At 34.9% G+C, this 27686-nt stretch overlaps 1 protein-coding gene across 2 annotated transcripts; it reads left to right on the top strand.

Annotated features, from left to right (window-relative positions):
- The first annotated feature begins 1207 nt into the window (after positions 1–1207).
- On the top strand, positions 1208–12226 carry hnrnpa1a (heterogeneous nuclear ribonucleoprotein A1a). Of its 2 annotated transcripts, none has more exons than XM_056467814.1 (11): positions 1208–1317; positions 2017–2139; positions 2224–2370; positions 3566–3776; positions 5302–5394; positions 5512–5592; positions 6150–6233; positions 8620–8796; positions 8937–9077; positions 11260–11368; positions 11783–12226. In XM_056467814.1, the coding sequence occupies exons 1-10, from the start codon at positions 1237–1239 to the stop codon at positions 11358–11360; spliced, it is 1239 nt and encodes a 412-aa protein (XP_056323789.1). In that variant the 5' UTR covers positions 1208–1236; the 3' UTR covers positions 11361–11368; positions 11783–12226. The 2 variants fall into 2 exon arrangements, with proteins under 2 accessions (XP_056323789.1, XP_056323788.1); XM_056467813.1 differs by having other exon boundaries at positions 6150–6254.
- The last annotated feature ends 15460 nt before the right edge of the window (positions 12227–27686 follow it).

Raw genomic sequence — 27686 nt, 5'->3', positions numbered from 1 at the left:
TGTTGGCGTGGGTTTCCTCCGGGTGCTCCGGTTTCCTCCACAGTCCAAACCAGGCCCGGATTAAAAATTCAGAGGCCCCTGGGCACAATGTCTTGTAGGCCCCCTACCTGGCCGCACCCATATAGTTGAATTAAAAAATAAGGATTACTTTAGGATTACTCTGTATTAAAGGAGTGATAAAAAAAATGTAGATCAAATTTAGATCAATGAAAAAGTTTACAGTTTGATACAGCATACATTTAGTTTTGTGAATGTGGTACTTTCCAAATAACATAAGGACTTTAGTTATTTGGTCCATTTTCGATAATCCAGAGCAGCTATCCATAAATAAAACCATTTTATCAGTTATACTGATGACTTTATTTACACTTCAAAAAGTAGCCTAATAAGGAAACTTGGGACCAAAACAGTTTTGTGTAAATACAATTAAAAAATAAAAGGAGATATGTTTCCGGGTCCACTTTACAAAAATAACACAAGGGTGAAAATCCTTCCTTAAACTTAAAATCATTGCATGGACCATGTTTATGGAATATTTAAAACTGGTTTCTTTTACTTTATTAGGAATGGTGTATTTTTACATGGGGACAATTGTAAATTTATTTGTAGTATTATTTGTAGAATCTATTTATAATTTCATAATTTTAATCAATTGATGTGAATGATAATGTAAACTCGTTATTTCTGAAGTATTTTTTTTCTAAATAACAGTTTTTAGCATAACAAAAACTATTAAAGCTGTAGGTTCAATTGGGCTGAGGACAAGGACAACTAGGGTTTGTACATTTGTAAAGGGTTTCAATAAAAAACAAAAATTTGAGATTACGTTATTCCTTTACAGAACAACTCACAGAAATCAACCATCAGTCCATTTTAGAAATTTTTGGGGTGAAATACTTTTTATTCACTGTATTTATGTTTTAATTTGAGGGACAGATAATGTAGCCTACATTTCTGGTAGAATGGTACATCTGCAGTTAGGATTTTCCTAGTATAATTCTATTTACCCATGATAGAAAGGCTCTTAATAGTAACCTCTGGAAGAGAACCGGATACATATACATATAACCACATCTGTTCGATTTTAAAAGGTAAAGTAATTTTGGGGGGACAAATCAATATTCTGTTAGCCTTTTTGTTAGTGTCGCCATTTTCTAGCAGGAAAGAAAAAATGGGACGTACTTTCAAGTGAGTGACGCACTTTGCACATGACCTGACGTCGTGCAGCCAGCAGCAATGCCACCCGCCATTAAACCTAAAAAAGAAGAGGAAGAGGAGTCTGCTGTTAGTCCCCGGGTGACCGCCATGTCCAAAGAGGTAAGACTCAATACTATGCTCCTGACTGGTAGATTATCTAATAATGATTAATATTTATGTTGCTGTTATATAGTAGCATCTAAAAAAACACATTTAGTGTTTGTGGAAAGGTGGGTTTATTTCAAAAAGATCTCTTTTTCGAGGCTTCGTCTCGTTTCTTTGTTCGCCGCAGCGCCTCGAATCGATTCACGAGCAGAAACGCGTTTTTGTTTGTTTTGAAGCGTTGCAAACTTTCATTTTGCACGGATTTTGCTAATATTGTTGTTTATGTGGACGTATTTTGTCGAAATATTTGGAAATATGTAGGTTTCATTTGTGTTGGCGGTGTAGGCCGCACGTTTCCGGATGCGCTGCGGAAAATATCGAGCGCGTGGTAGCTTTGCAGTTTTTAAATGATTGATTTAGTTAAATTTTAGCATTTACCTTTTGATAGGTAAGTTTTAAGGTTAAAAAAGGTAATCTAAATTATATTGTGCACGTAAGTATGTGTGTATCGCCTGTGCTTCGAGAAAACGCCCACATACTGGTTATATTCGGTGACTTTGTGCTTATATATATATATATATATATATATATATATATATATATATATATATATATTTATATATATATATATATATATATATATATATATATATATATATATATATATATATATAAATAAATAACGTTTAATATTTGCAATATGTTTTTTCACAGCAACAGACCCCTCGTGAGCCCGAGCAGCTCCGAAAGCTGTTCATCGGGGGCCTCAGTTTCGAGACAACAGATGAGAGTCTGAGGGCCCATTTCGAGCAATGGGGAACCCTCACAGACTGTGTGGTGAGTCCATCTGCTGCCATTCACATGCTAATGAATGAACGAGAATAGCTTCTGAAAGTAGCTCATTGTCTTTAATGCTCACAGGTGATGAGGGACCCCAACACAAAGAGGTCGAGGGGATTTGGCTTCGTCACCTACAGTTCAGTGGGTGAAGTGGACGCAGCGATGGACGCGCGTCCCCACAAAGTGGACGGACGGGCTGTTGAACCCAAGAGGGCCGTGTCTAGAGAAGTATGTTGTTTTGTGTGTTGAATGTGAAACATATAATTATTTCCAATAATTTGGAAAGTTATTTTTTGCAAATTCTAAATGGTTAAATCAGATTAACAGGCAATGACTATCAACGTACAACATTGTTTACAGTCAATTAAATTGAGCTAATGTTGTTTAAGTCATATACATGCAATTTCAGACTGAAATATTTAAAGCAGCATGGTAAACAATATAGAGATAGTGTCACAAGTTGTGACTGTTCATAAATGAACGAATCTGTGAATCTAAAACCAACTTTACCTCAATTGAATCCAACACAATTCCAGTTGTGTAAAATCTAATTCTAGTTTAGTTTATCACTAAAATCTACAGTATATGTTGTGATAACTTGTATTAGTTTGGTTTTGTTCACCGTTGGGCCTATTATTTGGTAAAAATACAATAAAATGTATCTAAATAGGATTGCAAATTACATTTTATTTAATCTATTCCTATGCAAATCTGAATTGTACATTTGCATTTACTCCTTTATTACGTGCTTTTATCCAAAGCGACATACAAGTGACAGAAAAGCACTGCAAATCATCAAATTAATTTGTTAAATAGACTCAAATGACTGTAAAGGCATTCATAATGTTATTTTAATATAATATAATTTTCAGTTTCTATATTCCATTTTTCAGGGGCATTATCCTTTAGGAAAAAAATTATGCATATTTTAATTTATTATTATTATTTTTTAATATTATATTTGGATACTAGTTTGTAATAAATGTTAAAGTGTTTGAAATGCAAAATCATGAATGCCTTTACTGTCATGACTAACATGACTTATTACTTTATCACAATCTCCTTAAAAGTATTATGCATTTGCTTTCAACATTTTAATCAACCATGTTTCTTGATCATCTAATTAGTGTAGCATTTTAATTTGAGCAATTATGTAAAACTGTAATATTGATAATAGAAATTCAGCTGTGAAACAGAGTTAAATTGTATTTAAAATGGTCACATTACACGTTACTTTTTTTTTTAAACCAAATTTAACATTTCTTGCAGGTTTTGCTGTATTTTTCTTCAAATGCAGTGCTATTGAGACCTCCAAGAATTACTTAAACTCTAATTATTCTAATCAATTGACCATTTGTGGGTGTATTTCTTATGAAAACATTAAATAAATACATAATATTAATTGTTCATTATATAATTCCAGGACTCGTCCAAGCCAGGCGCTCACTCCACTGTTAAAAAGATGTTTGTGGGTGGAATCAAAGAGGACACTGATGAGGAACACTTGCGCGAGTACTTCGGTCAGTTTGGTAAGATTGATGAGGTGAACATCATGACTGAGAAGAACAGCGATAAGAGGAGGGGCTTCGCCTTCATCACATTCGATGACCATGATGCCGTCGACAGGATTGTTAGTAAGTGGATGCCACACGATTGTGTCCCTCATTTGGACCTTAAACCAACTATTTGTTCATTTTTTAATAAAAAAAAAAAGGCATACAAGAAACAAACTGCATGAAATTAGCCTTAATGTTGGTCAAAGAAATCGCTTTAAATTTACCTATCGGAACGATGAGATTTAACCACTGCAGAATTGGCCGCTTCAGGATGACACTAGTTTTTAATGCCTGAAGGTCCTCTCACAGGCTCTAATTGTAGAAGCTCTTAAATATGAAGCATTTTTTATTAGCTTGTGTTGGCTTTAATTCTGTGTGGATTTTATATATTATTCAGATCATACTTTCGACTGTTGAAGCTATATTTAACACTTAAAACAAATACATTACATTGTTTCATACATGCAAACATATTACGTAATATTTTTTTTTATTGAGCATTTAGCAAAAGTAAATGGTTAAACATTGTTAAACCTTGTTACCTTTGGGTTGTTTTCATACACAATGGGATGCTTTTGAGTGTCATTTTGAGATTTTAGGGTGACCTTTTATTTTAGGAGAATGCTTTGAAAATTTCCAGAAACTCAAAAATACAATAGGCAAATTGACTACCCTTTAGTTATGTTGGTGGCTGTTTTTGCCCCATTGACTTCCATTATTATGACATTTTTAGATTGCAAAGCCATGACACTATATAATTGTTCTTTTGCATTCATTTTTCAATCCAATTTAGTGACATCATGAACTTGGAGGCAAAATCTTGGATTTTTATATATATATATCTCATATACCATATACATTTATACAGCAGTTTAATTCAGTGGAAGTTTTCATCCCAAACATAATGAAGGGCTAGTAAATTTAAACAATGCACAAGGTTTAATATAATGCATGGGTGTCAAATCCAGTTCCTGGAGAGCCGCAGCTCTGCACAGTTTAGTTTCAACTAGACTTTTCTCCCCATAGACTTCTATTCACACATGTGAACGCGGTAGACCAGAAATGCAAACTCACGTGACAAGTTTCGCAATTTGCTGCATTGAAAAGTTCAAGCTTGGTGAACTCTGATCTGCGAAATCACATCACATGACTTGCTTAACACCCAGGAAAATCAAGATCAAGATCAAAACATGCCCTCTGTACAGAAATTTAAAATATGGACCAATAGCTCACTTTTTTTTGTCTAATCATATTGTTTTTATCCTGCCCCTTTTCGCAGCACCGCATGAGAATTTTGCATGCTCAAACTCTAGTTTAACTGCGGCATTACCTGTAGGTTTTTAAACAAAGCTGAAGGACTCGGGACTGAAGATTAGTTTGATCAGGTGTGTTTAATTAGGGTTAGAACTAAACTGTGCAGATCTCTCCAGGAGCTGAGTTTGACACCTATGATATACTGTATATCTGAAGTTTACTTCTGCTCGCCATAAAGATAGCTATGGAAGCTGGTGTACCTTTAAACAAACAATTGCCCATTTTCAGCCCATTTTATGTAAAATGTACGTTTGTTTTGTTACAATCTCAATCTGTCATTGATCCACAGTTCAGAAGTACCACACGGTGAACGGCCACAACTGTGAAGTCAGGAAAGCTCTGTCTAGAGAGGAGATGAATAGAGTGTCCATGAATTCACGAGGTAAGACTTGCACATGGATGTTGTAAAGTGTAATTCAGATGCCATCAGTTTATGGTGCTGTTTTCATATTCCCGTGTTTTTTTCTGATCAAAATCCTTTTCACAATACCTATTTTAGGAGGCCGAGGAGGCGGTGGTGGCAGCGGCGGTGGTAACTTTGGCAGAGGAGGAGGAGGAGGTGGTGGTGGAGGATATGGAGGTATTTTAAAAATATGTATCTACTGATTGTCCTATTCTTTTTATAATGCAGGATTATTATGGTTAAATTGGCTGTTAATTTATTAGTCAGTGCATTTATTATAATGTTACAATATAGGGTAATGGAAAGTTTTCACAGGAAAACTAACTAACTGGCTCTGAAATAAAGGGGAAAACATTAACATTAGGAGCCTTGTCATTGGTATTTATTAAAAAATTAAGTTTATTAAAGGGATAGTTCACCCAAAAGTGCTAATTCTGTCATTACTTTTTGAAGAAAGCTAGAAACCTGAAACCTTTGACTTCCATAGACGTTTTTCCTACTGTGGAAGTTAATGGTTACAGAAGAAACCACTTAAGGCTGAGTAAATGACAGCCTTTTAATTTTTGGGTGAACTATTTCTTTGTTTAATTGTATAGTTAATATAGTTTTACATGTATTATTGCAAAATATTGCCAATTTCTATCATGCACATGTTTGGTTTGTTTTCAATATATGGATTTGCTGAATTACTGGCCTGCAGTGTTTGAGTTTATATTCTCCAATGCTGTTTTTAGGTGGATATGGAGGTGGTGGTGGAAGAGGAGGCGGTGGAGGATATGGTGGAGGCGATGGATATAACGGCTATGGTGGAGGAAATGGTATATCAACAGACAATAAAAGTAGGATTTACAGTAGTTCACTGAGGTGTGGCAACACACCAAGGTTGTTTTAGTTAAGAGATGTTTCAATAAAGTTCATTAACTAAAAAAAAAAGTCAAACTGAATGAAACGTTCACTGACAAACTCACTGAAGTAAAAATATAATTGGCATTATATTCTGCCCAAAATCTGACCTGCAGCTGTTTCTAGAAACCCTTTACAGACAAATACATCAGGCAAGCACATGATTACATAAGTTCTATATAAGCAAACTTTTTCAAAAAATTCTTCATTTGACAAGTAAATCAGAGATGTTTAGCTACATAGTAGTAATAATATTAATAATTTACTGCATTAAACTAATCATAAATAAGTTTAACGATAAACTAAATCTAGCCACATGCACAAGGGATTGCAGACACCAGAATAGAAAGGGGGGCTTGTCTAAAATTATAAGAATATGTTAGACACTTAAGCCCTTACGTCTGACCATAAAGAGCTGAACAGAAGAAATGAACCTCTTAGCTATGCCCACATATTATCCAACTTGCAATATTAGGATTTTCTGTCATTTATTTTATTTTTTGTAATTCATCACCATATAGCTCAAATCCATTTGTGAATTGATAACGTTAGATAAATTGGGATGACTTTGTAGTGGAGTGCATCTGCATGAAATATAATAAACTAAATCCAAGCAGGGATGAATACAGTAGAGTAAATATACAAGTGGAAACGAACATTATCCCTGTACAGACAATAATCAAATTTACAATAACGCTGTATAGTCTTCACATTATAAATAAAAAAAACAATTAATCTTATGATATAAATGTACTAATTCCAAATGCGTTAACTTGCTTAAAATGCCCAGTCACAGACCTTAAAAACAAATGCAATTGATAAACTTTCACTTTATTATGATTAAACTGAAATTACTCATTCTCATTGTGTACCTGATCAACTATTATCCTGACCCACAGTCCTGTTAAATCAATATATTGTGCAGTGGTATGACCAATTTTAAGGTGTGAAAGTTTTTAATCTTTCACAAGAGTTTTTTTTTTTTTTTTTTGGTAAAGTTATTCCAGAAAATGTACATAAGGGCTTTTATATAAAAAATAAGCTTGAATATTTAAGAAAATGACTTTAACTTATTTAATTTATCTTATTTTAACCCTATAACTATAGCAAACAAATTATGACTTTAGATGGACCACAAATTCCACTGTGCGTCACATTTCAGTTTAATGTGGACAGACCTTTCTCAAATAACATCTTCTCGGATTTAAAATGTGTACTGCGTCCAGGGGCGTAGCAACGGGGCGGGGGGGATATGTCCCCTTACTTTGAGACAGACCCTTTAAAAACGGGTGATTTAAGAATGTAAGCTTCTGGATTTCATATAGCTGTCCCCACTACTTTTAAAATGTCCACTACGCCCTTGACTGTTGCATGAACACGTAAATATGTACACACTGAGGAAATATCAAACCATTTTTTTTCACTAAACAATACAAAATATAAACTATTACAATTCTTATGTAGATATTAAAACGATCACCTTCAAAATATTGAAGTGATCACCAGTCTGCCACACTCATTTACATTTCAGAGTATGCACAATAAAATAATTATTTTATGGTACACCTTTCATTCTGCTGTATTGTGTATTCAGTCATGCCTCCCAGTCCTATAGACCATTTCAGTGTGGTCATGTCATTGACCCATGAACATTTCCTGCTTTAACTATTTGATAACTTTAATAAGGCAATTTAATCATAATATTAAAACTGCCATCATAACATTATTCATCAATATGTGGCGCTCTTTAGATTCTCAGTAGCTATAGAAATTAAAAATGCAAAACGGGAAATACATTGGGACCATTGTTTTTGTTTACATCCCTCAAAATGGTCTATAATGTGCAGTTTAGCCTGATTTTATTCTAACTTTTTGCTAGTTGTCATGGATTTCACTACAAATGTATCTTTAAAAATCTATGCTTTCATTCTGTCCCTGGTTGCATGCATTTTTAGTAGTGTATTTTTAACTTCCAAGTAAGAATTAATGAGCATTGAAGTTTAAATGTTTGATATTTTGGCCATGTTTACTTTATCCTTTAATTTTGGGCAAATTATACAAAGCGGACTACAAATATATTTTGTTAAAGTGTATGCTTTCATTCTTTCCCTGATTGCATGCATTTTAATAGAGGTTTAGGGTATTTTCAGCTCCTAAGCAAGCAATGAGCATTGAAGTTTAAATCTTTGATTATTGTAGCCTTATTTAAGGTTTATGCTTTTTAATTTTGGGCAAACTACAAAATGCATTGTTTTATTTGCTATGATGTTTGGTTAATCTGTTTAATTATCTGCTCATCAGGCGGCTATGGTGGAGGCGGCCCTAATTATGGTGGTAACCGTGGTTACGGCAGTGGTGGGGGTGGAGGCGGCGGCGGTGGCAGCTATGGAAACCAGGGTGGAGGCTATGGTGGCGGCGGTGGCTATGATAACTACAACAACAATGGTGGTGGTGGAGGAGGAGGCAACTTTGGAGGAGGTTAGTTGTCTTGTAAACCGTTTACCATTTTGTACTTTTGTGACCTGAGAGGTTTATTTTGAATGCATACTGTAAGGAAATTCTTATTAATAGGATGTTTGAGGCAATTAAGAGTTGAAAGAGTTACTGAATTTTTGCAGGAAACTTCGGAGGTGGCGGAGACTACAATGACTTTGGCAACTACAATAATCAATCCTCCTCTAACTACGGCCCGATGAAGGGAGGAAACTATGGCGGCGGCGGAGGTGGTGGTGGAAGGAGCGGTGGTGGACCATATGGTGGTGAGTGAATGCTGTAGTTTTGTAATGGTATATTCAGAGCAATACAATCACATTATTTATGACAAACTAGATGTTCAATATTTGTGACCCTGTGCCACATATGTATACATGAAATACCGATTTATACATTCTTTGTTTGGATAGGATGAACAAAAAGATCAGAGTCTGGTTAAAAAAAGTATTGAGAGTGGCTTTTAAAACTATCTAGATTAGTTTTTAGCCATGCATATTACTACATTTTTTTTAATGCTAGAACTTTTACAGACTTAATATTAAAATACTTAAAAATAAAATAATAAAGATGATCTTAATACTTCAAAGATTTTTGGCTTAAATGAAAAATCTTTACTTTTGACAATGTATTGTTGGATTTTCCAACACATTCCCATGCAGCTTGTGCCCAAGGCTCCCATTTATTGTCCAAGATAATGTCATTTCTGTTTAAACGATGTACTAATGTCGTCTCAAACTTTGCATGAATGCATCTTGAGTCCAAAGGCATGTGCCTGATGAATTAGGATGCAGTTATAGAGAACCTATAGAGTGGTCTCTCGTTAATCACGGGAGTTACGTTCTAAAATTAGCCCCCAATGGGTGAAATCCACGAAGTAGTCCGCTTTTATTTCTTACAATTATTCTAGATGTTTTAAGGCTGTAAAACCCTTCAGTTAACATTTTCACACTTTTCTCTCTTGTTTAAACACTCACGTAACTTCTACCTTCCTTTAGCATGTCCAACTGTTTGCGTGATGGTTAGCATCTTCCAATGCCTTTTGGGTACTGCCTTTGGTGCAGAACATTTCGTCGACATTATGGGGTTTGTTGGGGACACAATGCTCAACAACACACAGAATTGGGCAACAACAGAATACACAGACAGTTTTCTTTGAACGCAACGCAATAACACAGCAACAGAAATGAGGGACTGGTGAGTGGTCAGGTGTGCACTTTTGTGCCAGGTGGTCTTGGCCTATTGGACATGACGTCACCGGGAAGAAAATAATTGACTGATTGATTGACCAATGAACGGAACCTGAGAATATGAAGCAGATATGGGAAAACAGAGTAAGAGCGGGGGAAAAAAAACAAACAACACAGGCACGTAGCAGGAGACACTGCATGAAGGAGATTGATTGACAATTGTCTACAGCCAATCAGGACGCAGAACACAATGTGCTGTAATGTAGTGCATTTCAACTTGCACAAAAAAAAAAATCAATGTAACTGTAAAAGGTTAACCATATTATGGCGAGGAAACCACTTTAATCTTCATATAATACGAGCAAATAATATCAGGTGTATACAGCATAATGATTTTGTGCAATATTTTTAAAACGTTGTTTCTAGTACACACCAGGACCATTATTGCCTACATTTAATGTCTTAAAGGGTGCTAATGTGAGTGCACACTGACATTGAAAATGCCCTGCATAAAAGTGAGCCAACTTATTATTGTTTTTTGTGCCGATGATAATGACACATTTGTTCAAGTGCTTTTTAACCACATTTGATGGAGCTCAAGCACAAATGATCTACCTCAGTGGTGGCGGGGTGTCTTGTTTGTCTGAGATAATTAGTTTACAGAAATGTGTATTCCATACAAGCTGAAGCTGATCGATCTGTAAGTTCTTTTCACAAGACTCACGGTGCCCTCGCGACATTCATTTAACTGGGTGAGTCTTTAAGATGCAAGCTGCGCACCACCATTGGAAATAACAAACTTGCGTGAACTCTAGAAATGATGCAAGATGTGAACGACCCCTAAAAGGCCGCCGTCATTTGCGTTGTCCAGCAGTTGATCTTCTTGCACAGACATGGTGGATTCACCTGATTGGTTGACTAATGGGTTGCAGATCAATTCCTTAGCAGTTCGTCGGTCCTTCACTTAGCAAAGAAACTTTTCCTAAGACGTCTATTTCTTAATTTGCTGCTAGTGGGTTAAATTTGGGTGATCAAGATCCAAGCAAGAGATTACGGTCATTTTTCAAAATAAAAGATCTTTCCGACTCGGATCAATAAAATGGAAATAATTGATGATTTCTTGTGCGGCCAATTGATTCTGTAGGTGAGGACCACTGGTCTACCTGATGGCTAATGCATTAGCCTATTTCCGAAAAAGTTTCTTTAGGGCACTTTTGAACGTTGGTCCGCAAATGTTCATTGTTTATGGTCCTCTTTAAAGGTGGCTATGGAGGAGGCTCTGGTGGAGGCGGTGGTTATGGAGGAGGGTCTGGTGGTGGTGGTGGAGGATATGGCGGAGGCTCTGGCGGACGGAGGTTTTAGATTCCAAGGTAAGAAGTGGTCCTCTTAACGAAGAGACCTCTGAAGTTTGTTTTTAGCTCATCCATGTCCAAACATCAGATAAGATGCGTAACCCAAATGCTAGCCCGTAATGAATCTTCAATTGGTGGATAAATGAGTAAAAACCATTGAGTTTTCAGTGCAGGGGAGATCCAGCAGCAAACCTTCAAATCTTATTAAGCTAAGATCCAGACGAAATGTAGATTTCTTTTCGCTCTCCAAAGCTTGTGGCTGCAGCACATGCAGACTGATCCCCTTCTCAATGTCCAAACCATGCAGTCTTAGCTGACCTGAAGGTTTGCTTCTGTGCTTCTACTACTCATTCCCCTCCAGTTCAGCTCTTGATGAAGACTAAGCAAGGATTGCAAAGTGTAACTGAATTTATGTTCCGTATTGTCCAACAGGCCACAGTACTTAGAGGAGAGCCAGAGAGAGATGACAGGGAAAGGAGAGAAGCAAGCAGGTTTACACCTAGATCTGCCCAGCCAAGCAGTGTGGTGGCGATATTAACGTCTGCCACATGAAGAGAACGTGTTCAATAGGGGAAGAAAAATCATGTGGGAAGGACGGGGTGGGAATGGGATTTGGGAGGGGGTGAAAAAAAAAAAAGGAAAGTTTCAAAAGTACTCTTGTCCTGGAAAGACATTTACTAGTTTGTAGTTTCCCTTTTTTTTTTGTCTGTGAAGTGCAAAGCATTCCAATGAGGTTTTATGCAGGGTTTAACTGTTGTGTTGGCTTTTCTCTTGAACCAGTAGGGTGTCTGTCCTTTACTTTCTTTACTTTTTTTCTTTTAAATGTAAACAGTCACCAATCAAGATGAAATAAACCGCTCCTGTTTTTTTATTTAATTGCATTGGTCAGTGTTTTGATTTGATTTAAGTCACCCAGTTGCACAATAGACCAAATTTTTACGTCTCAGCAACAAAATCTGCTGGATATTTAGATGACGTAGACTTGAAGTGACGCATCAATACGATTTGTTTGCTGCAAATTTAGATCTTACTGGTTTGCTTGAACATGCATGTGAAATTACCAGTAAAGAAATCCGAGTTTAACTTGAGCAAAAGCTTGGGTGGCTTATTTTATTCTACAATTAGCACACGTGCTGGTGTTTTTGCAACATGTGGGTAGCAAAGTAGACCAATGATGATGCTTTGTTTGAGTGAATGAATACCTATAAGAGGATTTTAGCAGCTCTCTCACGTAAGCGAGCGGTCAGACTATCCCATCAAGTGCCAGCAAAGATTCTAGCCGTCTGGAGGAGCCAGCTTAAAGAGCCTAGCCAAAGAGAAGAGACTGTCCATCGAAGAGAGGCTAGCCATTGGGATGAGCCAGCTGAGAGGCTAGCTTATTGGAGCCGCCAGCAGTCTTATTGAGAACAGATGATTGCTCTTGTGAGACTAGCGAGAAACAGCTACCAAAGTAAGGCTTTTAACATACCAGACTGGTAGGTAAGAGGCGCATTTTAGTTTCTCTTTCATGTGAAATATTTGTGCTCATCACAATTAGGAGTAAACAGTGTAAAGATTTTGTTGCTTGGTTGTTTTTTCGTGGTTGTGGTGATGAAAACATGACTGCCGAACTATCACAGTGAGCTAATTTTATGATAACTGTGTTTTAAAGTACGGTTCGGTTAGCTAAATTTGATGTAGTCTTCTGTGTCAGTGGTGCATGAGACACTTATTACTTCAGACGTTCTGTGCTTGGTTTACATGTCTTTCGCGTTTCTTTCCTAATGTTGATTTTTAAGGCAATTTGTTCTTTTTCCAGGGATGTAATGGCTGGATTTTATGCCTGTGAGAGAGCAAAGTTACCACGGGCTGGTGGTCTTGAAGGTAAGTGCATTTTATTGTTTATTAAAGGGGACCTGTTATGCAAAAATCACTTTTATAAGAGGTTTAAACGCAGTAGTGTGTCAGCAGTGTGTGAATATGTCCAGCTTCTAATGTTAAGCATTAATTAATTGTCCTGTTATACACAGACTTGATCTAAACAGTCTGCAGAAACACTTTGATTGACATTCTCCCTTTGTACGTGTCATCAGGGGGAAAGCCCCGCCCACTAGTGAGCATTTCTTCCTCATTTGCATAAACAGCCCTGAGTGAGAAGCAGCCATCTGTCCATTAGCCATTAGAGTGTTTGAGCTGCTGAAGATATTAGGTGCGTTTGACTTGAACTATGGCTGCAGCTGGCAATCAAGGAGATTAGCCAAGCATGGGTGGAGGCGGAGCTGAAAACGAGACTGTCAGGTTGGACACATCGGGGTTCATAGCTTGCTGCATGATGACAGATCACATTGCTTGCTTATTAATCAAATCACAATCCTAAAAGATTAAACAAAAGGGCAATGAGAAAATAAGTGAGATACACTTTCAGTGAAAATTTCACAGAAAAAGCAAGATATGTTAATTTCAAAGTTCTGTATAAACAGCTTGAGAGGATAAAACTTTTCTAAATGTATAAATTATTTTAGAACTTTATCTCAATTTAAGAAAACATGGGGTGGCATGATGATGACTATTATATTACAAGTCTGAAAGACTCTGTAAGATTTGTATATTAGTGAATAACCAAATATCAACTGACTTAAATCGTATATAGAGCTGTATACAGTAAAGGGTCTGTATAAAAAGTCAAAAATAAACCCATGCAAACAATCTAGCTTATTAAACAACAAACAAAATGATCAGGCCTACTGCAGTAAAATATTTTAATAAGCATGATGTCTACAAGATGGAGTTGGCATACAAAGTTAATTGTTTTGGAATTTGTCCAATGATAAACCTGAAACACGTGTTGTCATGTAGCGGTCAACTCATTGGGAATGTGGAGACTACATTTAAAAACTATATTTTTTATTACTCCTTTAGGAATAGAAATGTTTTTTAATATAAACTTTTATTTCTGATTTCAAAATAAATAAATTCTCATCTCACGCGCGCGGATCTGCTTGGACAACACTGGAATACATCACATCAGGTCCACCGGTCTCCGTAGGAGGAAAATTCGGATCTGATTTGAGCTGCGGCTCCCTTAAAATATTTCAATTCCATATTTCTAATATTTAATGGATCCACAGCTCAAATCGGATCCGAATTTTCCTCATACGGAGATGATCAACTCCATGCAGCTCCCAGACTACTCTCCATTGGAAATTTGTGGTGTGCAGTGGAAAGGCAGCTTGAGAGGATTAAATGTGGACTTCTAGATGAAGCACAAATGAACAGCGACAGGAGTCTCCATAGACATACATTCTGACATGGATAACGTTAGTCCTGTTATGAATCTGCCACTATGCTGACACATGGGCATCTGTAGCTCCACCTTTTTTTTAAAAAAGCACGGTCTCATTTGAATTTAAAGCGACAGTGACCAAAACAGCAGGATATGAATCAAAGTCTAAAAGGGTCGATTTCAGAGAGTAAACGTTATTTGTGCAGCATTTTGAGCTGAAACTTCACACACACACACACACACTCTAGGTACATCAGAGACTTATTTTACATTTGTTAAAGGGATTATAGGTCCCCTTTAAATCGATCAGTATCTGATGTATTGGAAAAGGCTTAATTATTCCTTTATTTTCCTCTAGGGTAGCTAAAGGCTGCAAACACACACCCTGAATGAAAAAGCAGCTGCACAAGCTTTTAAACGTTGTGTTCTTACTGAGACTTGTGCTGTTTTACCCATGATTGAAGATGGACAGAATATTTCAAATGGTACGCTTTCTTTATAACTGGACTCATGATTTTCATATATCAGGGTGTCCGCGAGGTCTTAATGTCTTGAATTTCAAAAACTAAATTTTAGGCCTTAAGTATTAAATTCACTGAAATATTAAATCATTTTAAGCGCGTCTTAATTTTCTTTGTCCAGGTGAAGCTACCCAATCGAGCTGACAGTCAATCACCAATAATCCATCAACTTTATTTATTTTTTTATATTCAAGTTTTTTTTTTTTATTGAAAAGAGACGATTCACAACAGCTGATGGACATTTTTACTGCAAATTCTGCTAAATAAATTCACTGATCGGGGAAAGGAAACTAAAGCAACATCCCTTTACACGATCTTCCATTAATACAAAAACGATTTGCAGAAGTAGCTGTCCCATTAGACAAAAAATCCTTAATGTTTAGCCCAATACAAGTCTAAAATTTCATTCATAATTGTCTTAAAAGGGTTTTAAATTTGACTTGAAGACCCCTGCAGAAACCCTGATATATCTTTTAAAGGCACAATGTATTATTATTGATAGTGTTCTACATTTGGTGACCTATGTGCATCCCAAAGATTTTAAAGAATGTTAATCTTTGCTGTGTGTTCATGCTAATTAGTGGTGAAAATTACATACTGTACCTGTAAGATATTAGATGTCTCTAAATGTTTCATGCCAGGCTAATGAAAGTGCATTTAAAGCGTGCCATTTATATATTTAAAGCTCATTGCACTCTTACTCTACTTTCAGGTATCGGCACATGGAGCATAAGTAGCTGCTGGACAGCTGCTGGTCTTTTTTTAAAGTCTTTTTTTTTTTTTTTTAAGTGTACTTTTTACTGCATTTTAATAAAGTTTACAAGCATTTGTTATTTCCTGGAATGCCTGATTGATTGATTGTGTTGTGGATGACCTTTCATAATTATTTCAGGATCTCTGCCATCAACTGAGATTTAAAGGTATGTGTTATAGGCCAGAGAAAATGTATTAAAGAAATGAGGTTCAGTTGTGTCTTGTCAACAGACTAGTTGAGTCCTCTGGGAAATATTTCTGAAACTTTAAATGTAAAGTGTCTTTCTCAATACAAAACAAACACTTTAAATCCTCATGACAAATTCTTGAAGCAAATTTGGCCTCTGCTTAAAATTGAGAGACCGAATCATCTCTAGTTGAATCCGAATCATTTGACGGCTACCATGCTCGAGGCACTTTATTGATGGTCAGTCTTGCTCTTTATAAATGGCTAGAAAGTGTGGAACTGAATTTACATGGTGTTAATGTATTGTGGAAGGTTAATATTTTCTGTATTTTGATTGAAAAGTGCTTTAAGAAGAAGGACTTGAGAATAAAAAGAAACTGATTTAACAGTCGCAGATGGCTGTGAGCTGAAAAACTGCAGATAGCTGGATTAGTAAACTAAGCTGGCTACTACTTGCATATAAAGTGTGTTTATATATATATATATGAGGGAGAGAGGGATAATAGATAGATATATATATATATAGATATATATATATATATATAGATATATATATATAGATGGATAGTTATATAGATGGATATAAGGATGGATGGATATAGTTACATAGATGGATGGATTTATAGATGGATATATGGATGGATGAATAGATATATAGAGGGATATAGATATGGATGGATAGATATAGATGGATAAAGAGAGAGAGAGATATATATAGATTTTCTCTCTTCAGGGTTAAGTATCGTCTTAACCCTATTAAAATTGAGAACTTCTACAAAGGAGAAATAGTTGTATACAAGTGAAAGAAAAATATATACTTAAATTAAAACACAACTACACAAAAAAAAAATATTCAAAGATGATTTCTTGGATTTACTAACATTTTTTACGTTAAGTGGTTGTAAACAATTTATTTGGGTTGAATTTAAACAAACAAATTAAGTTGAACATTATTAAATTTGTTTAAATTCAACACATAAATAGTTTGCAACAGTTTTGCAGACGTCATATTTTCAGTGACCATTTGAATTTATTTGAATCTAGGGCAAGTTCTGTACAGATGTGTTAGGATTTAGATCGTATCAACTTTGCTTTCTAGGATGAGGTGAAAGAAAGCAAAAGATTTCCATCCCGGTGGTCTGGAGGCCTCGACTTTAAACAACATCCATATTCATCCTCATCCCCTGTTGGGTGAGAAATTAGAGAAAATCTAGATGGAGCAAAACAGCTGCCTGGACCACCATTTTCAGCAGGATGAATGAATGCGGAGTTTTCCCATGTGGTTTTTGTCTGGCTCTCTGTTATAGCGTTGCAGGAGACTGAAATGATACTCGACTCTGATTAAATCAATGGCACAGTTGTAAAAAGGTTTGCATATGGTCGTGTATTTCACTATATATTTTATAGTATTACTAGGTCCACAATTAATGAAGGATATTCCTCCAAAGATGAGGACTTTTATCAGTGTTCGCTTTAGTGGCAAGACAAGTGGGATATATATTTTAAAAAAAAAAGTATAAAATACGATCTGAAATCTCAAACAGAGTTAAACCTAGATTTAATCAAGTGATTTTTACCAGATGTCGTATTGAATATACAAGAATAACTCTTGGTTTTGGTGTAGACCCCACTCAATGTTAGTTTTGCACAATTTTTCAGACTGTAAAACACATTTAACCGGACTGTCCTGCTTTTAATGACTGCTGAAGGCTTTTATAAATAAAATAAACTCTCTTAAAGACATTTTAAACAAAGTGTCACCAGGATTGAATGAAATTTAATGAAACATTCTTGTCTTGAAAATAGCCGTATAGTTGCTGACATGGCATTACAAAAAATCCTCATCAATAATGAAGACTACAGCATTCATTCATTTTCCTTCGGCTTAGTCCCTTATTTATCAGGGGTCGCCACAGCAGAATGAACCGCCAATTTATCCAGCATATGTTTTACACAGCGGATGCCCTTCCAGCTACAACCCAGCACTGGAAAATATCCATACACATTCACATATATACATTACAGACAATTTAGCTTCCTCAATACACCATGTGTTTAGCTGTGGGGGAAACGGGAGCATGCAGGCTACAGCATACTGTATAAAGTGATAAGCTAATAAATGCTGTCGTAATATTTTGTTTTTACTATAGTAAAGTGGTGTTTTAGTGTAATAGTTGTGTATCTCATTAAATAAAGGAATAGTTTACCCAGAAATTTAATTGTCATCATTTACTCATCCTTTGCTTGTTTTAAAACGAGTTTCTTCTGTTGAACACAAATGAAGATATTTAGAAGAATGCTGGAAAAACAGCTATTGACTTCCAGTTGTTTTGTTCCTATGGAAGTCAGTAGCTGTTTTTAACCAACATTTTTCAGAATATCTTATTTTGCTGACAGAAGAAACGACTTCATAAACGTTTTGAACCGTTTGGTGTAAATAAATGATAATCTTTTGAGTGAGCTGCCCCTTTAAGTTTTTATAGCAGTGAATTTACGTCATTAAATGTGCGTATGAAATTAAAATAGTTAATTATAATTAATAAATTAAACATTTATAATAATATTAAATAATAATAATAATAATTATGTGTGTAGTGTCGAGTTTATAGCTGGCAGCACTGCAAATGCTAATCTTGTTTTTGTAAAAATCTAAAAACTCCTAAAACTAGCATTTTCTAGACAAGATGAAGACAAAATGAAGTGAATTTTCCCTTAAAGCAGTCCAAATAATCTTGTTTTTGGGTTGAACTTTTCCACTAGTCAGACGATTTACGTTGTTTTAAGGGGAAATACACTTAGCCTAGTTTTCACTTATAAAACAATAGTTTAATTTGACTCGAAAATACTTGTTGCTTTAAGATTTATTAGATATTTGAACTTAAAAACAAGACAAAAACTCAAAGTAAGCAAAGCATTTTTGTTGGCCCACGTGTGAAAGGTGGACAGAATCAGCAGGAGACCGGAAACAACCCTGTCACATCTGTGAGACCTTACGAAAACAAAACCTCTCTCTCTCTCTCTCCCTCTCTCTCTCTATTTGTGTTTTTGTTTGTTTGTCCTCGCAAGACAACGAAGAGCTGACAGAAACTGGAACTGTCAATAAGGAAAATAATATCAGACAAAAGGTAAACAAAATAAGGTAAAAAGAAACATACGCGTAAAGGTTTGAATGAATTGAAATGTTGACTGTACAAAATGTATGATGTTTGAAGGGAGTAGATTTGAGTGTGAGAACTGGCACGAGGAGTTGAATAATATTGAGTAAATAATAATATAATCACTCTAAATTCGCTGATTTGAATTAAACACAGAAAAGGTGAAAACCGGCGAGTAATTAAAAGTTAAATATATATTGTTTTGCTTAAAAAAAAGACAACAGCAACGTTAAATGATGTAGCGTTATGTATGTCCACACGGTGGCGCCAGCAATATTTAGCTTATAAGGAAATAACTGAACACAAGGTTTATATTTATATTATTTTTAAAGGAATGTTTACTGAACTACCAAGATGAATAAATACTGTAATAAACGTATTGTTCATATTTTGTTCATATTAGTAGCCTAAATAGATTAACTAACATGAGTTAATGGAACCTTATTGTGAAGTGTGACCTATGAAATAAGAGCCAGTATACATAGGGATTTTTCAGGATCCAGTTTTAAAAAAAAATCATATGTATACATCATTTGGTATTAATAGTGGCTTATATGAAAGGTAAAGGCCTTATAATATGACCATGCCTTGATTATTAATGTTATTAGGACAGTAAGGTCTGACTTAGACAAAAGTCTGGTGACTGAAGCTTCAATAATGTCCAGTATAGAATATGTGCTCATGCTGCAGTGGAAACAGAATGAATATTGTGTCTGACTCCATCATGAGCTTGGAGGACTGCATCCATACATCTCTGCAATGACTCAAATCACTGATTAATAAAGTCATCTGGAATGGCAAAGAAAGCCTTCTTGCAGGACTCCCTGAGTTCATCAAGATTCTGATTAATCTTCAACGCCTCCTCCTCCATCTTACCCCAGACATGCTCAATAATGTTCATGTCTGGTGACTGGGCTGGCCAATCCTGGAGCAGCTTGACCTTCTTTGCTTTCAGGAGCTTTGATGTGGAGGCTGAAGTATGAGAAGGAGCGCTATCCTGCTGAAGAATTTGCCCTCTCCTGTGGTTTGTAATGTAATGTGCAGCACAAATGTCTTAATATCTCAGGCTGTTGATGTTGTTCATCCACTCTGCAGATCTCTCACGCGCCCCCATACTGAATGTAACCCCAAACCATGAGTTTAACTTCACCAGACTTGACTGATTTCTGTGAGAATCTTGGGTCCATGCTGGTTCCAGTAGGTCTTCTGCAGTATTGGTGATGATTGGGATGCAGCTCAACAGATGATTCAAGGGAAAAATCCACCTTCTGCCACTTTTCCAAATGATCAACTAGAAGTCAAGTTGCTCTTACAACTGGGATCCACGACAAGACTTTTGTCAGGTAGTGAATATTTATAAATATAAAAAGAAAGCTTTATTTGCATATGACTAATCCAGAGTAATAATATATTACATATTTACCTCTGCACATGCATCATACATTGCATAATATTTGATTATACGTTGCACAATTACAGTAAATATGAACTTTCCTTGCTTTCTAATCCATCCTCATTATTTGAGGTTACTGTAATCCGCCGCATGCACAATTACGTTTATAATATTATTAAATGGCTACTTCTTTAAATACCAATGTAAATCTTGTTGTGAATGTGATGCATCATCATTATATATTTCTAATTTAATATTAATTGCATTGTAATTATTCATATCCATGGCATCCGCGGCTTATGGCAGTGTAATGGAATAGATGGAGTTATTATAAATGAGACCACCGCTCTTGTTTTTGTCTTTGATTTTAATGAAGTCAGTTTGGCTTCATTTTTAACCTTTTATTAACATCGGAGCTACTGGTTCTGCTCACTCCTTATACAGCTTTAGCATAGTTTCTGTTCATAAAGTCAACGTTAGACCTTTAGTGTTCATTTAAAAACTGATTCTGATTCGGATTTATAGCTTACAGTGTTTATATTGAAATCAAGTTATGAGTTAAAGAGTCTCTGTTGTATACAAAACTGCACACGGCTGTTTTTCAAATAAGAGAGTATAAGATATAGAAACTAAATTATACACGCATGTACGTTGCATATGTTTTCATGCATATTATAATAGATGACATTTATAATAGATGAATCTTGTAGGACGAATGTCTGTTAGTCAAATTTAAGTGTCACAAAAAGCTATTTGTTTTTAATTTATTGATATTTATAATTTACTTATATTATTATAAGGTGATGTTATTATATTGTATTAATTATTTAAAAAATATTATAATTAACTTATAGGTTCATTTTATTATATTTACTCATTATATTAATACTAACTTATTATATTAAGTTATTAAATTATTAACTTCTTATATTATTATTATTAACTATAAATATTCTTATAATATTATAAGTTAATGGGATTATATTATGTTAACCTATAATAATAATATTAATATCAATAACTTGTTAAATTATATGTTAATGTTATATTATTATTTATCTTATTATAATATTATCAACATATTGTATTATACATTGCTGTTATTAGATTTTTATTAACTTATCATATTATTAATTTCATTAACTTCATATATTATATGTTAATGTTATTATATTATATTAACTTATTAACTTATAATTATTCTTATTTTTTATTAATTAATTAATTAATTCATTTTCTTTTCGGCTTAGTCACTTTATTAATCTGGGGTGGCCACAGCAGGATGAACCGCCAACTTATCCAGCATGTGTTTTAAGCATGTTATAATAGATGACATTTATAATAGATGAATCTTGTAGGACGAATGTCTGTTAGTCAAATTTAAGTGTCACAAAAGCTATTTGTTTATAATTTATTGTTATTTATAATTTACTTATATTATTATAAGGTGATGTTATTATATTGTATTAATTATTTTTAAAATATTATAATTAACTTATCTTATAGGTTCATTTTATTATATTTATTATATTAATACTAACTTATTATATTAAGTTATTAAATTATTAACTTATTATATTATTATTATTATTAACTATAAATATTCTTATAATATTATAAGTTAATGGGATTATATTATGTTAACTTATAATAATAATATCAATAGCTTGTTATATTATATGTTAATGTTATATTATTATCAACGTATCATATTAAGTTAATGTTATTGTATTATATTAACTTATTATAATATTATTATCAACATATTATATTATACATTGCTGTTATTATATTATTATTAACTTATATTATTAATTTCATTAACTTAATATATTATAAGTTAATGTTATTATATTATATTAATTATTAACTTATAATTATTATTATTAATTCATTAATTCATTTATTTTATTTTCGGCTTAGTCACTTTATTAATCTGGGGTGGCCATAGCGGGATGAACCACCAACTTATCCAGCAAATGTTTTACGCAGCGGATGTCCTTCCAGCTGCAACCCATCACTGGGAAACACACTCATTCACACATGGACAATTTAGCTTACCCAAATTCCCCTATAGCGCATGTTTTTGGATTCGGGAAACTGGAGCACCCGAAGGAAACCCACGCCAACACGGGGCGAACATGCGACCTTCTTGCTGTGAGGCAACAGTGCTAACTACTGAGTCACAGTGTTGCCCAGATTCCGGATACATATAAATAAAAGCACCACAATTCAATTAAAACATTACATTTCTTCTCAACCACGTATGAAGGAAATGGAAGTTATTTTTTTAAGCATATACAATTGAAGTCAGAATTATTATCTGATTATATCTCGGTGTGTAAAGTTTTACTGAAGATTGACTCAAGGCATGCCTTAAAATACATTAAAACACACACACAAGCTGACCAACGGGAGCATCAGATCTGAAACCCACAATAATTAGTGGCGTTCAGGCTGAATAAATTGAGATTAGTGCTGGTGTTTCCTCTCCATGTTTCTGGCGGTTTAAAAGCATCCATCTTGTTCTCCCCTGTAATCAATGTGACACTCTCAAGTCCCATGTTGCCACTTCATAACGTCGAATATTGAGCCCGGATGGCCTCACAATCTGATTTGGCCACAATAAACTTGCCTAATGGGTTTAGATGTCACATTTTCAATGCAAACACAAATTCTGATTATTATGCTGCGTTAGAAGAGATTGTCAGAAATCAATAATCAGACTAATGTACATTAAGTCAAGAGTTCTGTAAGAAGATAATCTTTCTATATTCGTCTTGTTTTTGTTTCTTGACTGAATTTTATACGCTGTAAAAAATGCTGGGTGCCACACAATCCCTTCAACTCATCTCAATTGAACATAAAACAATTAAGTTGTCCCTAAAAAAACTCAAGAACTTGTTTCAGCTCGTTTCAAGTAAGTTGCTTGAACAAGCAATATTTTTTGAGTGTATTTGCATGAGCAGAAACAGAGAACGCATACTGTAAAGCCTTTAATGGAATTTGCAGACACGCTAAACGATCCGCACTCAGCAATAAATCTGTCCAAAAAGAGTTTAAAAAAGACAGCAGAGGCAATCAGGGTGAGAAATAGACAAAAAGAGTCCAATTCCAGTCCACGATGTTATTTATGGCTATTGTTGTGTATTTCATGAGAAAGTACACACACTGAAAGGAACTACTCATTGGATTTGCTACTTTTTTAAGTGGTTGCAAGCAATTGATATGGGCTAAATTTAAACAAACAATAGAAATTTAGTAATGTTCAACTTCATTTGTTTGTTTATATCCAGCCCATATCAAGGGTTTGCAACCACTTACCTTAAATTGCGTAAATCATTTTTAGTGCACTGTAGCGATGTAAACATAATAAACATTTCATCTTTTTGGCTGGTCAGATTTTTTGGAGGCTCTCAACCGAAATGGACGGTTACTTGTTCAGTATGGCATGATCATAGCTAAGAAAGTTATTATTTGTTTCTGCAAAAAAATGTTAGGCCTCTTATTTTTTCTGACTAGCTTCCTGGACTCACTTTTACTTTACATTTGGAAATAATTAGATATACCACCTCTGGGAACTCTGCAAAATTTGATGAAATGTGGGATCCAGTCTTTTTTTTTCCTAACACAGCACATAAAGACTAATAATGTTGTTTAATGTCTGAATATATGTACGTTTCTCTCTCTCTCTCTCTCTCTCTCTCTCTCTCTCTCTCTCTCGTTACATACGTTGCTGTGTGTTTTTGTAGGTCATATATGTCTTGTATGTTTTCATTTCCTTTGTTTTATGCTTTATTTTACATTTTGCACAGATTATTGTTTCATGATAGGTTTGTCTGTCTCTTCCTTATTTTTCTATGTGTGCAAAAACTACCCTAATAATAATAAAAACATTTAATCGCTTTCATTTCGTTTTATGTTCAGTTATTTACTGAATTATCAAACGACAAAAATTAAACCCAAACTACAGCTGCTCTTTATATGAAAGCAGTAGGAAGTTTAGAATAATTTGTATTTCTAAAATGTTGTCGACTTTTTTTGACTAAATATTTTATTGCGAACTTCTCAAATACAATGAAACTAATCAACTTAAAAAAACTATTCAATCATTCATTTTCTTTTCGGCTTAGTCCCTTTATTAATTTGTGGTTACCCAAATACATGTCCAAAAAAAGAGTAATGCATTAAAAACATAATTTAAGCTGAACTCAATTTAAAAGAGCTGTTTTCTGTTTTAATTTAATTGAAAATATTAAGAGTTTCCTTGATCTAAATTTTCAGTATCATTACTCTGGTCATTCGTATCACACGAGCGCTCAGAAACTATTTTCTATATGCTATTCTGCATGTTAATTACAAAATAAATGCAATAAAATTAATAAACTAAACTAAATGCCAATGCAAAACCCTTTTAACTTAGCTCTAATGTACAACCCCAAATCAGAAAAAGATGGCAACAACATGGAAAACGCAAATAAAAGTGATTTCTAAAATGTACTTGTATTTCATTGGAGAAAATACAACAAACGTTATTTAATGTGTTCTTCATGGTTTTTATTGTTTTAATATTTCAAAATAAACACGTATTCCAGTTTTGGTTCTTGCAAAGCCTTTTAAAAAAATGTAGCAGTAAAGCATTTACCACTTTGTAATTTTGCTGTTCCTTTTCACGACACTTAAAAGGGACTGAAGACACCAAGTGATGAAGTGTTTCAGGTCTAATTTTGTCCCATTCTTCCTGCAAACAAGTCTTAAGGTGGGCCGTACGGGATCTTCGTTGTCGCATTTTGCACTTCATGCACCACAGATTCTCTATTGGAGACAGGTCGGGACTGCAGACAGGCCAGTCAAGTACCTGTATCCTCTTCCTCCGCAGCCAGGACTGTTTAATGTGTGCAGAATGTGCTTTTGCTGTGTCTTGTTGAAATATGCATGGGTGTCCCTGGAAAAGAAGGCAGCATATTGTGCTCCAAAATCACTATGTACTTTTCAGCATTAATGGAGCATCACAGAAGCACTGACACAACCCCATACCATGACAGACCCTGGCTTTTGGACCTGTTGCTGGTAACAGTCTGGATGATCCTTTTCTTCTTTGATCTGGAGCACACACTGTCCTGCTCTCCCAAAAAATACCTGAAATACTGATTCATCAGACCACAGAACATGTTTCCACTGTGTGATGGTCCGTCCTATATGCCTCTAAGCCCAGAGAAGTCGATGCCGCTTCTGGACACTGTTAACATAGGGCTTCCTTTTGGCACAGTGCAGTAACTACTGTACGGATTGTGGTAGTTCAGAAAGGTTTGCCGCAGCAGTCCTGAGCCCATGTGGTGATATAGCTTATAGATGAATGAGGATTCTTGATGCAGCGCCCCCTGAGGGATCGGAGATCACGGTTGTTCAGCTTAGGCTTGCGCTCTTGTCCTTTACACACTGAAATTTCTCCAGATTCATTGAATCTTTTAATGGTGTTCTGCACTGTTGAAGGGGAAATATGCAAATGTCCTCCTCTCTTTCTTTGAGGAACATTGTTTTTAAACATGACAATAATTTCTCATGTATTTGTTGGCAAACTGGCGATCTTCAGCCCATCTTTGCTCCTAAAGGACTAGACCTTTCTTAGATGCTGCTTTTGTACCAAATCATAATCACAATCACCTGTTGACATCACCTGTTTCACATCATTATTCACCAGTTTACCTGATTACCAGCCCTAAACTGCTCCTGTCACAACTTTTTTGTAACGTGTTGCAGGTCTGAATGACAGGAAAGGACGTATATTTACAAATTAAATGAAGTTGACCAGACAAAACCTGAAAATACAGCTCAAAGTAAATTTGGAAATCAATACTTTCTCTTTTTATCTGCGTTTTCAATATTTTCCCAACTTTCTCTGATTTAAGGTTGTATTTCTGGCCACAAATATACAAGACAAAAAGCTTGTTTTGTGGTTTCAGGTCAAATATTGTATAAATCAACATCCATTGGAATCAATACTAAATTTGCGTAAATATTTTGTGCTTATATTTAAGCTCCAGTAGTGGTTTATATGATTAATAACCAGCATATAATTTAATCAAACAGAACAATCAGTTTAACTGGTGATATTTTATATTGTGGGATTTATTCTGCTTCTGAAGGGCAGCACTAATGTGTTAAGTAATGTAAGGTGCTCTTAAAAGGCAGTATTATTCTGCAAAGTCATGCACTCTGCTATACATTAATAACCCAAAGAGCTTTTACTGCATACGCTAATCATCAGCTGAGTTCACACAGAGGCAAAGCAGATCCGTCAGAGACCAGAAACAAATATTCACACACTGCTGCCACACAACTGTATAAACCCCTTATAAAAGTGATTCCTGCATAATAGGTTGTCTTTAAAACATTTCCCTCCTCATGAACAGCTGATTCAGCTTGGGACGCATTTGGGAGCCTTATTTAAAGCTCATAAGGGTGTTTCATTTTCATCATTTAATGCAGGCTACAGCGAAAGTACAGTAGATTAAAACAAAAACATCGACACATGCCTGACGATGTTCACTCATGCATATAATAATGTTGATTTCACATGTGTTGTTCTCCTGTGTGTTGCGTTTCTGTGATCATCAGTCTGCATGAAGAAGAAGTGCTTGACACTGTCGCTCTCTGACCTCCGGCAGGTTCAGATGGAGGTCAGGCTCTCTCTCTCTCTTTCTCTCTCTCTCTTTGACACATGTATTGCCGAAGCATTTATATAGTATAATAACAACAACAACAACAACAATAATAATACTAATAATAATAATAATAATAAATCAGAATAAACTGTACATTTAAAAATAAACATGGACGAAACAGCAATAAATAATAATAATATTCAGTATATTTACAGTGATTCATTTATAATAATCTAGATGTGTGTGTGTGTGTATGTGGATGTGTGTGTTTGCGTTTGCAAGCTGATCACTGATCATTCATTCTCTCTCTCTCAATTCAATTTAATTCAATAGTTGCTTTATTATCATGACAAATGTTACAAATATATTGCCAAAGCATTTCTAAAATGTATTATTATAT

The sequence above is a fragment of the Danio aesculapii genome, chromosome 11 (genome assembly GCF_903798145.1).
Source record: "Danio aesculapii chromosome 11, fDanAes4.1, whole genome shotgun sequence".
Taxonomy (NCBI): domain Eukaryota; kingdom Metazoa; phylum Chordata; class Actinopteri; order Cypriniformes; family Danionidae; genus Danio; species Danio aesculapii.
The sequence above is the reverse complement of the archived record's forward strand: the minus strand, read 5'-3'. Positions and strand labels throughout refer to the sequence as shown.